This window comes from Poecilia reticulata, chromosome 22 (genome assembly GCF_904066995.2).
Source record: "Poecilia reticulata chromosome 22, P_reticulata-male-v2, whole genome shotgun sequence".
Lineage (NCBI taxonomy): Eukaryota > Metazoa > Chordata > Actinopteri > Cyprinodontiformes > Poeciliidae > Poecilia > Poecilia reticulata.
The window spans coordinates 10,583,664-10,594,225 of NC_088851.1; the positions used below are offsets into that span (position 1 = coordinate 10,583,664).

Below are 10,562 nucleotides of genomic sequence, written 5' to 3' on the forward strand. Positions count from 1 at the left end.
AATTTTCTGAAATAAGCCGCAGGTTTTATTTCCTCTTTCTCTTTCTCAGCCGTATTAAAGAGAAAGCATGCTGCTGCTTGAGCAGAGAAGAAAAAAAACGCTGGTGAGGCAGCATTATCTCCACATTGGGCTGAGAACAGCAGAACATAAAACTACCAGCAAGCACAGGGCATAAAGAAAGTCATTCATATTTATTAAACTATTTAAGACAAAAACTGCGGATATATTGATGGCTGGGACTGTGTACATCACAACTATCCTCCTCATTTTCGGTGTTGGAAGTCAAGCTCTGGATCTTCTCAAAGCAACTTCAGTTTTAGGAGGTGAGTCTGGATCTGACGGATAAAATATCATGTGTGACGTAGCAAGAACTTTACAAAGGGTCACCACGGAAACATTGTTATTTCTCTGTGGGTTAGGATTAAGTTTTGATATTGTTGTTCAAATGAATATGTAGCATTCTGGCTTGTCTGGTGGTCATACTGTTTATGTATTTAAACTGTTTGTGTATTCGGCAGTGTATGCTACACACAATGCCACAGCCTTAATTTCCCATGGCATTTTGTTTTTCTACAATATAAGAGCCAAAGGAGAAAAAAAACATTATGATCTTACCTCCTGAAAAAGTAATATTTTAGTAAAAACTGTTTTTTTATCTCATAAAATCAGATTAGGCAAAAATAAAGACAGAAACCTCAACACATTTTATTTGCAATGTAGATTGTGTTCCAAAATTCATGCTCAATATGTCACACTCTATGTATTTTAGTAAAAACTGATAAGTTACATTAATAATTAAACAAGTGCAGCTAAATGATTACCACACAATCACAAGACAAGTTCAAAGTAAATGTACCTTCTCAACCTGTCTCTACTCTGTTTTATGACCAATTCTTAATGTTCAGCAGAGCTAGCATGCTAACTACGTAGCACTAGCTAGTGTGAACTAAAAATGATTAAGGCATTATTCTGACATTGCTATTATACAGGGTAACTCACTAAATCATTGTTTCCTATGTTGTAATACTTAAGAGATTTAATGAAGATTACCCAAAAAATTCACAATTTGTGACCCATCGCTTGCTAAAAACGACCAAATTTCTCTGCCCACAGCATAAGCCTGCCCAGCATCTAGATTTAGGGAATAATTTTCAGTTTTCTAGTTTGTGCCTCAATAAATAATTAAAAATGTCCTTTGTGTCTTCTTGCGGATTTTCTACGAGGTATCTGTGTGTTAAACAAAACCCTTATGTGGCAGCATAAGACAAACAAAAAGAGAAAAACAAACCATACCAGGGGGTTTGCTGATGGAAAAAGACTCAAATCTTTTTTTTTTTCTGGTTCAGATCCTCCCTCCACTCCCAAGGTGCACTGCTGGTGTTCCAGCTATCCCAATGTGACGTTTTGCTCCTGGCCAGAACCTCTGCCCTCCCATCCAACACAGTACATCGCTACCTACAGGTAGACTGCAACCATATTTTGGCTCTTCCAGTAAAAAAAAAAGGATAAATCCTCAGGTGTATGAATATTTCCTCCTGCCAGTGAGCGAGACAGTAACGCTGACCCCAAGACGTGCCACCTGGTCCCGCCCGGCTCTTCATCCTCCGCTCTGACCACAGAACCTCCGTCTTCACTGTCTGAGCAGGTAGCAGCAGATCAGGGGGTTTCCACAGCTGTTCTTAGATTAAATGAAACCCAAACAGGCCTGTTCATCTGCAGAGAGTATTACATTCTACCACAGGATCACAGAGTTAAAATAATTTCCCAAAAATTCCAGAGTCAAAAATTGAAAAAAATCCCTCATCAGATTTTTGATTAAAAGTTTTGGGAATTCTGAATTAAAACATCAGTCAATGCTTTAGAGTGACCACCACAAAGCCCTGATTCAGTTTAATAGGTTATGGAAAAAGCTGAAAAGTTTTGTGAAACAAGGCTGCTAACGAACATCAGTTCTGTCAAGAGGAATGGGCCAAAATTACAGAAAACTGCGTTGAGAATGTTTTTGACCGATTCCCAAAAATGCTTTACCCAGCTCATGTAGGTTAAAAAGAAATTCTGCCAAATACTAGTGAAATATATATAAACTCCAGAAACTAAATGAAATATAAAAAATGTCTTTTTTTTTTTCTTTTTTTTTTTATATATATATAAAAATTTATATCTCAACTCTCAGTTGTAGATCAAGCGTTGCATCAAATTGTCACAGTTCCAAATATATTTCTTTTTTCTTTTGTGTTTCGCAGCTCTGGCACTGTCACTTGCCCAACCTGAAACTTCTCACTGAATACATTCTCAACATCACAGTGGTTCATTCTGGGGGAAGCAGCTTTCATCTATCAAGTTTCATGCTGGAGGATATTGGTGAGAGGGAACATTTTTTGCTGTGTCTGACAAGTTTATGTTCTATCTGAAGGCAAAAACAAAAGTAGACGTTTTAATACTTTCTATCATATTTAGGTGATACCATGAAACAGACCATCTTTATCCATCATCCATGAAATTTCAAGACTCGTCTCTCTCCGCAGTGAAACCAGATCCGCCTGTAGATGTCCGGGTTTCCCCTCTTGCTACCAAATACCTGCTGGTGGAGTGGTCTCCTCCTCCCACCTGGACAAGCACCGACATCTTCCCTCTGAAGTACCAGATACTGTACCAGTGGGAAATCAGGGGCAGCCCAAAGTTTAACAACGTAAGGGGAAAAACGAAAAACACCTCATCATTACCACATGCTGGGTAAAAGACAGCAACGTGTTGACACATATCTTTTGTAGAAGTTGAAGTTGCCTCAATTCAACCTCATGAGCTTCTAAAATTCCCTTAATTTCCAAAATACACAGACTTGCTCAGTTTTGTAATCTTTTGCTAAACCTGTGGTTGAAACAATTACACAGCCATCTTGAGAAAGTAGAAGACAAAAATAGGAAGCTGTAGTTGTGTCTGTGTTTTGTGAATAATTATTCGATTTCAGTCAACCGTCTTAGAAAAGTCTTTTAAATCCACAAATTAGCAGATGCTCAGATTTTCCAACATAACAACTCTAACTAATTACAGCCACATATCTATGCTGGGCGTGTTTGTGCGTCTACTTTTCTTCTTTTTTTGAATCCCTGCATACATATACTTATTTATGTTTTGAAAATCCCACCAAATAGATACTTATGTAAAATGTCAGCACATTAAGAACAACTTGGGACATAAGTTAAATACATTTTTGTGTGTGTGCAAACTTGGCAAATAAAGCTGATTCCAGTACGTTTAAAACAAATGACTAAACAGTGAATGAAAGTATTGAAATATGACGTTACATCCTCAACTCTTAAAAATGAACTCAATGTGGCACAACAAATTTATTCACCAAAAAAAAAATAAAAAATTTAAAATGTAAAACTAAAAGGGGAAGGATGTGGACTCAAATCCATTAGCTTGTAGTAACATATTTAATAACTCGGTTATTAACTAACTGTGACTTTTAGTTTTTAGTCTATTTGATTAATTATATAAAGAAAAAGACCAAAATGATTGCCCACAGTTGTGTCACTGGTGATTTTGTGAGAGATATTTAATGTGATTTTTAAAATTTTCTGGAAATCCCATTCCAGAAAATTTGTTGCTTTCTGTTTTTTCCCATTTTGCCGTAACCAGTCCGTCTTCCGGCAGTATGGATCCGGATGAAGACTGATGCCGCTTCACCACATTCACTTCATTTAGTAAAATAAGAATCGTAACAAACCTAAATCAGATGTTCATAAGTCATTGAAGGAATAATAAAACCCATTTTAATGTACTAGATCGGCAATAAACCATCAAATAACTCAGAAGTAATTATTCAGAGATAGAAAGAATCAAATAAAAAGTGAACACTTTCCCATTTTGACATGGTCAGTGGTCTAGTCAAATCATATATATAAAAATAAAAAGGCTGAAGCACTAAGTTGAGCCTGCCTCTATCAGAAAGTCCCAATTTTTCCTGTACAAAATCAGTTTCAGTTTCGATTCTTGATGTGTGATTATGTGCTGACATGCAGATTAGTCTAAGATCTGTCTGTGCAACATAATACCACATGTGTTACTGCAGAGAAATGGCTTGATTTTATCTGACACTTTTTGATTGACTTGTTCTTCTTCTTCTTCTTCTTCAGCTGGGTCCGTATGAGAACACCAAGGCCGAGCTGAAGGGGCTGATCCCAGGGAGAACCTACCAGTTCCAGGTGTGTGCTAAGGAAATGCTGGGCCTGGGGCAGTGCAGCGACTGGAGTTCACCTGTAAAAATCACGATACCAACAACAAAACTATAGGAACTTTCCCTGGCTTACATTTTCATGTATGCAGGTTGCTACAAGAAAATATTCTGTTCTTTATTTATGATCTGAGCTGCAGAAACAATGCAACCAAGAGTTGTTGATGTTCCGTTTTATTTATGCCAAAATGTATTAATAATATTTGTACAGTGCAGAAATCCCATTTATTTTTGTATCTTTTTTTTTTTATTTTTTTTTTTTTTTTACAATTGTTAAAAAAAGTTCATTGCTTGAACTGGAAAAGGAACATTAAAAACAGAATAATAACAAGATTACACACAGTATTTTCAGAGTCCGGTCAGTCAATCGGCCACATGCACCACCAGCGGGGTAACAAACTCAGAGTGCCTGATGCCCATGCTGAAGGACGGGGACTTGTGGAGATGCCCGTAGGTCTTCTCCGGGCTGTACGTTCCCGGACCCGGAGCGGCAGAGGAGTAGCTGAGCCTCTTGGTCCGGCGCTGCATGGTGAAGGAAGGCTGTCGCTGCCTGTAGACGTCCGGGTCGGTGCTTCTGTACTGCCCCGGTCCCGGTGTTTTGGAGAGATCCTCGGACGGAGCGCCGGCTGTCCTCCGGCCCGAGAAGCTGTAGCTGGCGCTGGCAAGTTTGTGGGGGACTTGGGGACCCAGCAGTCCAGGAAGAGTGTAGCTGGTGGATTTGAGACAAAGTTGTTCAGGTTGTGAGAAACACGGCGTTTGAGTTAAATAATAAGGTTGTTGAGGGGACCTCTATTAACTTGGAAAAATATTCCAAAGTGATTCCCATTATTCAGGAGATTACATTTCTGAGCAACAATAGACTTTTGAAGGATATGGTTTGAGTCCAAGATGATTTTTCTCTGACAGTTTGGTGACTATTTTGCATTAATACCAAAAACCACAATCCTCCTCTAATCAGTACAAACAGATATTATATGCAAGGCAGCTGTGTTATTGTAGGATATAAAAACTTTTCCCAAAACAATGTTTTTACAGAGTCATCAATTGTGCTCTTATTGGGACGAAACCATATTTGAAATGAATAATAATTTATGCCAGCTGCTTGGTATCAATGGAATAACTTAAAAGCCACTTGTGACCGTTTCCAAACCAGAAAGAAAAGAAATCTGAAAATAATCCAGCTAAGGGAAAACAGAGGAGTGAGCTTTTGTGCGGTGCTGTTTGCACGAATGTTACCTCATAGCTGCAGTATTTGCCTCTGTGTTTTTTCTCGTGCTGCTCTCACCTGTTTGGCGCTGGAACAGGATCCATGGAGCGGTACTTGGTCCGCTCGGAGATGGTGTAGGACGGAGGCCTGCGGTGAGCGTTCAGAGGCGGCGCCCGCTCTGGGCTGTAGGCCCCCGGACCCGGAGTCTGGAACGGCTCATCTGTGAGCGGGAAAGTATTCCACATTTTGCCTCAGATGTCGTTGTATTTCACTGGGATCAAATTATGTGGGGATGTTTGTGAAGTGGGGGACACATTATACATGGTTTCCTTTTCTTTGTTTTTTTCAAACTTATCCCAGAAAAGTGTAGCATGGATTGACATTCTCCTCACCTTCATTAGTAAAACTGCCTTTTGCTGCTATTAAAGCTGAATTGACTTTTTAGTTTTTCTATACCAGCTGTGTCCTTCAGCACAGTATCGAGTATTTTGTCATTTTTATTCTAGGATAACCCTGTGTGTAGGTCTATCTTCTCATCCCCACAGCATGATGCTACCACCGCCACATTTCACTGCTTAGTTAACGTCCTCAGGCTTGATCTGCAGTGTTTGTTTCCCATCACATGAAGAGTTTTGCATGTAGGTCAGAAACTTTCGTTTTAGTCTTGCCCCCCTGTCTGGCGGCAGACTTGAACTGGAACTTCTTCTTTTGTCCGTTTTTCAGCGACGGCTTTCTTCTTACCACTTTTTTTTTATTCACAAAGGACAGATTTGTTGTTGTACAGCCTGACAGGTTTATCTCCTGAACTGTGGATCTCTGCAGCCGATCCAGAGTTACCAGAAGTCTCTTGTCTGCTTCTCTGATTTATACTTTATCTAATCACATGAATGACACAATTTCCTATTACGCATCTGGTAAAAACCACTTCCTCTTTCTGTTTCATGAGGATAAAAAAAAGTTATTTGTCTGATGCTTTCCTGAGTCGCAGCCTTCCCTGATTTGTTTTCACCTCTCTTCCCGATTCGTCTGCCTCTTCCTGACATGGAGTAGGACGGTGTCTCTGTCCGACCAAACCGGGTGAGCTTGCCCCCGACGTAGTACCTCGGTCCAGGGCTGGAGTCAACAGAGATCACTATAAAATATATAAAAAACGCCCCTTTGTCTCATTCTGCTGCAGTGGTTATCACTGTAATAGATGGTTTTAAAACACTGGATCATTAAATTACTAATTTTAATCATTAAATTTGTTGTTAAATTTTGCTTCCTGATAGATATGCAGTAAGATTTAAACTTACTGGCAGTGCTCATGCGGCCGTGGAAGGAGTACGCCGGGCTGCTGGGCTTGGTGAAGTCATGGTTAATATATCCAACTGTAGGGGGCAGAGCGTAGCGTGCAGGGCCCGGTCCTGACAGGCGGCGCCGGGAGTAAAGGTGGAAGAGGAGAGTGGTGAAAATGATGCGACTGATTCCAGCTCCGAGCGTCGCTGCCGCCTCCACGCCCGGCACGCCGTGGCTCCGGCTGCATAGCTTCTGATCGTTCCCATCTGGAGGCCTTTGACTTATTTTCCTATGGTTATGCATTTTAACATTCTTCCTCTGTTGTTTTGGAAATGGATTCCAAACAATGTCAGGATCTCAAATCGGAAAAGGAGCAGTGACATTGTGATGCTGTGAAAGATTTCACGGCAAAACCCAGTTTGGCCCTAATACAACCCATGTGGATGCAAACACACACGCACGCACACACACGCACACACACACGCACACATCTTTGCGTGGCTATCTTTGTGGGGACTTTCCATTGACTTCCATTCATTTCTACAGCCTAAACCTTTACCCTAACTCTTACCCTATCTCAATTCACACCTTGGTTCTAAATCTAACCCCTGACCCAAAAACAGCGTTTCCCCAGGCTTTGGTCCCCACAATGTATGCGTCAGGAAAATGTTCCCCACAAGATATTACAAACCAACGCACACACACACGGACACCCACACACAGACAGGCATATAGATTTCCCCTACTGACCTCTTTCCCTAGCGGAGATTATTGGTCGTTTCCTCACCACCTCCTCCATGCTCCTCCAGCCTCGTCCTCTTTCCTTCTGGTGCTAGAAAGACACATCCTTTCCTTTTGCTCTCTTTTGAGGCGAGTCGTGGCCTCCCCTGTTGAATTATTCATGACCTGGAGCGGAGGAAATCCTATCTTGACCGCAGGCTCGTAAGCGTCCGCAACTTGCTCTCCACACCTTCTTTTCTCCGAGGCTCTTGCAGAACAAATGGTCGCCTCCACTGAGAGAAATATAAGGTTGAAATCCAAAGAAATGAAAGGAAAGGAGCCTTGAGATTTTCTGCATTTTGACACCTAACACCCGTGTTACACCCAGGTCATATAGGGGGATTTTTACACCATAAAAGGGGAGAAAAATGATACTTGGTTTTTATTATTTAATAAGGAAAAATATTGCATTCCAGATGTCCTTCTAGATCTGAATCGCCTGCCGTTATCCCCAAAATGGGAGCAAGTTTCACCCATTTTCAGGTTGTCAAGCTTCATCGTCCCTGCTGAAGAAAAACTATCCCCACTGCATGACACTGCCACCACCATGTTTAACTCTGCTAGTTTAATATTAAGGGAGATAGTTTTTTTTAATTTATTTATTTTTTTTACTTAAATTATATCAAACTGATGCACTAAAATTTAGGTTCTGTTTATTAACCAAGTTCCATTTGAAGCAAATTGGTTGTTCTGGATTTTATTTAGAGGTGTCAGAATAGCATACAACTGTCGCCTTTTTAAAAAAAATTTTCATGTATCATTTTGGTTCTTCACTGTTATGTATTATACTTTTTCTTTTCTGTCTCATAAAATCACATTCAACGTCTGTTTATATTTTTGCAAAATGTAAAAGTTTCATCTCCAGCAGTTATTAAACAAAAAGCACAGCAGCACGGCTGATGCAGAGGCTTGTAGAGAAAACATGGGAAGGAGGTTTGATAAATCAAACTGAAAAAACAATCATGACAGTCACAAATATGCATTGCAACCCATATTAAATCATGTTTTCAATATTAGAGTAACGGATTTAACCTGCACGATAACATGGGAGTCGCCATCCAGGTGAGCAACACACGCTGACTGACTTTAAGTCAGATAAGTGTGAGGTCGGTACCAGAGCAGTGAAGTAATGAAATACCTGCAGCTTCCTGTCCATGTCTGGAATTTCAGGACAAATTTCAGAGGGAAAGAGAAGCTGCGTTTCGCTGCTTGTTCAATGTCAACAATTCTCCAGTAACCAATTAGTCTGACATGAATTATTTAAAAACAAAAGACCCCTAAGAGCAGCAACGGCGTCGGTATAACCTCCCTAAGGCTCAGAAATACAGACCCACCAAGTGATTTAACACTATTACCGAGACAGAATTTATTTCTTTTTGCAAGTAGCACGAAGAGATTAGTAAAAGGTGGACTTCTTCCTAGAGGTCAGGAGTCACCGTCTGTCTCAAGCCAAAGGATTAAATTGTCTCGGTGTCTTGTTTGGGAGGCGAATGGGGCCTCCTAAACAAGGAGCGAATGGCCACTTAGCGAATCGCCGCCCTATAGGAGATATGCAAACGGGACTGAAAAATGAGCTTCAGGACATGAAGAAATTAGATTCCTCGGTGGGGACTCAGCGTTCGAGAAAGGTTAAGAAACTCCGTCATGTAGGAGGAGGTTGGACTAGAGCTGCTGCTTCTCCTCCTTCTGGATGCTCCCTTTAGGAGGATTACCCAGCATTCCCCACTGGAAGGAAATCCCTGGTCACACTGAGAATATGCTGGGGGGACTATGGAGACCTTCTGGTCTAGGAGCACCATGAATGGATGGATGTCACTGAAAGGTTATTCCTACTAAAATCTTTAACATGTTTTGTTCTTCTTTTATTTAATACTTTCATTTAACTGTATAATTTGTACTGAGTGTTCAATTTGTAGTACAGATAAATGGCTCAGAATTGACTTTTCACCTGCTTGAACATTTTTTCACTTCAAAATATCCTGGAAGTTTAAATATAACTTCTTATTACAGCAGGTGGGATTCAAGGATTTCCAAACCATTCATGTCTTGTGACAAAAAATGTAAGTGAGGTTACCTCCCAGTAAGTAAAATGATCTTATTTTGCATATTTATAAATTCAGAAGGTTATAAATAACACATATGTGGTTATCAGTAATATCTTAAGTTGATTTATATTTTAAAATATTGAATCTGTCTTTTTGTTCAGTAAAATGCTATTTAAAAATAATAATGTATAAAACATCTCTAAGGTTTGTTTTTAGCATTAGATTTAATAGTGAAAATCCCTTAGTTGTATAATTGTAAAATGTATCGTTTCTTACACTGTTGATTTTTGCCACAATCTCCAGATGAGACGTCTTGCATTTGAAATAAATCAAAATGCTGAAAATATACGGAAACATCCATGGGAAAATAACCCATCAGATTCACATTGTCTTACAAATGAATCATTTGTCAACGACAGCAGAAGAGCAACAAAACGGATTAGCTTTTGGCAAAGACAGAGGTAAGTAACGCTCAGAGCGAGCCCAGCGTTAAGACAAAGCTTCATCCAGGTTAAAGTTTCAGGCAGCAGTAACCGAGTGGTCACAGAGGCAGTAACAAGAGTCTAATGTGTCAGCAGAGAGAGATGAATCCGCTGCACGGTCGGGCAGGAAAAACACAAGCCGTGTCTCAGGTTTCCCAGACTGACAATGAAACGGCACACTGAGAGGTGTTCAAAGACTCCCCGTCCGTCGACCCAAATCAGGGTCAATGGACTGGGATGAGAAGCAGATTTGATTCATTAGGAGGATTGTTGTTGCTTCTCTCTCAAGTCTGCAGTGACCAGGAGGAACAGTCGTGTTGCCAGGGTCACATATAGAAATCGTAGTTTAACATAAATGGTGCTGCAAAATCAAAATGATCAATTAGTGAAGTCTGGAAAGGATTTCTCATAGGAACACACCGACTCACATTCCCATCATGCCCCTGAAAGCAGCAAACCAATCCACCATGTCCATGTAGTTTTAGTTTTCAATTAAACAGACAATAAAACACTTAATTACCTTTGACACGCTG

General features: G+C 40.2%; 2 protein-coding genes across 3 annotated transcripts; one reads left to right on the top strand and one right to left on the bottom strand.

Annotated features, from left to right (window-relative positions):
* Nucleotides 1-46: 46 nt before the first annotated feature.
* On the top strand, nucleotides 47-4,295 carry ebi3 (Epstein-Barr virus induced 3). The gene is made up of 6 exons (XM_008399296.3): nucleotides 47-323; nucleotides 1,347-1,461; nucleotides 1,543-1,645; nucleotides 2,244-2,361; nucleotides 2,526-2,689; nucleotides 4,140-4,295. The coding sequence occupies exons 1-6, from the start codon at nucleotides 230-232 to the stop codon at nucleotides 4,293-4,295; spliced, it is 750 nt and encodes a 249-aa protein (XP_008397518.1). The 5' UTR covers nucleotides 47-229.
* A 98-nt stretch (nucleotides 4,296-4,393) lies between these two features.
* Nucleotides 4,394-10,550, bottom strand: odf3l2a (outer dense fiber of sperm tails 3-like 2a). Of its 2 annotated transcripts, XM_008399295.3 has the most exons (5): nucleotides 7,473-10,550; nucleotides 6,740-6,850; nucleotides 6,454-6,576; nucleotides 5,523-5,664; nucleotides 4,394-4,946 (listed from the first exon to the last, which is right to left on the bottom strand). In XM_008399295.3, the coding sequence occupies exons 1-5, from the start codon at nucleotides 7,519-7,521 to the stop codon at nucleotides 4,601-4,603; spliced, it is 771 nt and encodes a 256-aa protein (XP_008397517.2). In that variant the 5' UTR covers nucleotides 7,522-10,550; the 3' UTR covers nucleotides 4,394-4,600. The 2 variants fall into 2 exon arrangements, with proteins under 2 accessions (XP_008397517.2, XP_008397515.1); XM_008399293.3 differs by having other exon boundaries at nucleotides 6,740-10,550.
* Between the last annotated feature and the right edge of the window lie 12 nt (nucleotides 10,551-10,562).

Excerpts from the sequence above, each read along its gene's own strand:
- ebi3 (XM_008399296.3), top strand. The coding sequence starts at position 230 with ATGGCTGGGACTGTGTACATCACAACTATCCTCCTCATTTTCGGTGTT. Across the intron at positions 1,646-2,243 it reads CGTCTTCACTGTCTGAGCAG|CTCTGGCACTGTCACTTGCC; the intron begins GTAGCAGCAGAT and ends TGTGTTTCGCAG. Across the intron at positions 2,362-2,525 it reads TTTCATGCTGGAGGATATTG|TGAAACCAGATCCGCCTGTA; the intron begins GTGAGAGGGAAC and ends CTCTCTCCGCAG.
- odf3l2a (XM_008399293.3), bottom strand. The coding sequence starts at position 7,025 with ATGCATAACCATAGGAAAATAAGTCAAAGGCCTCCAGATGGGAACGAT. Across the intron at positions 5,665-6,453 it reads CAGACGAATCGGGAAGAGAG|ATGAGCCGTTCCAGACTCCG; the intron begins GTGAAAACAAAT and ends TCCCGCTCACAG. Across the intron at positions 4,947-5,522 it reads CCTGTTCCAGCGCCAAACAG|CTACACTCTTCCTGGACTGC; the intron begins GTGAGAGCAGCA and ends CAAATCCACCAG.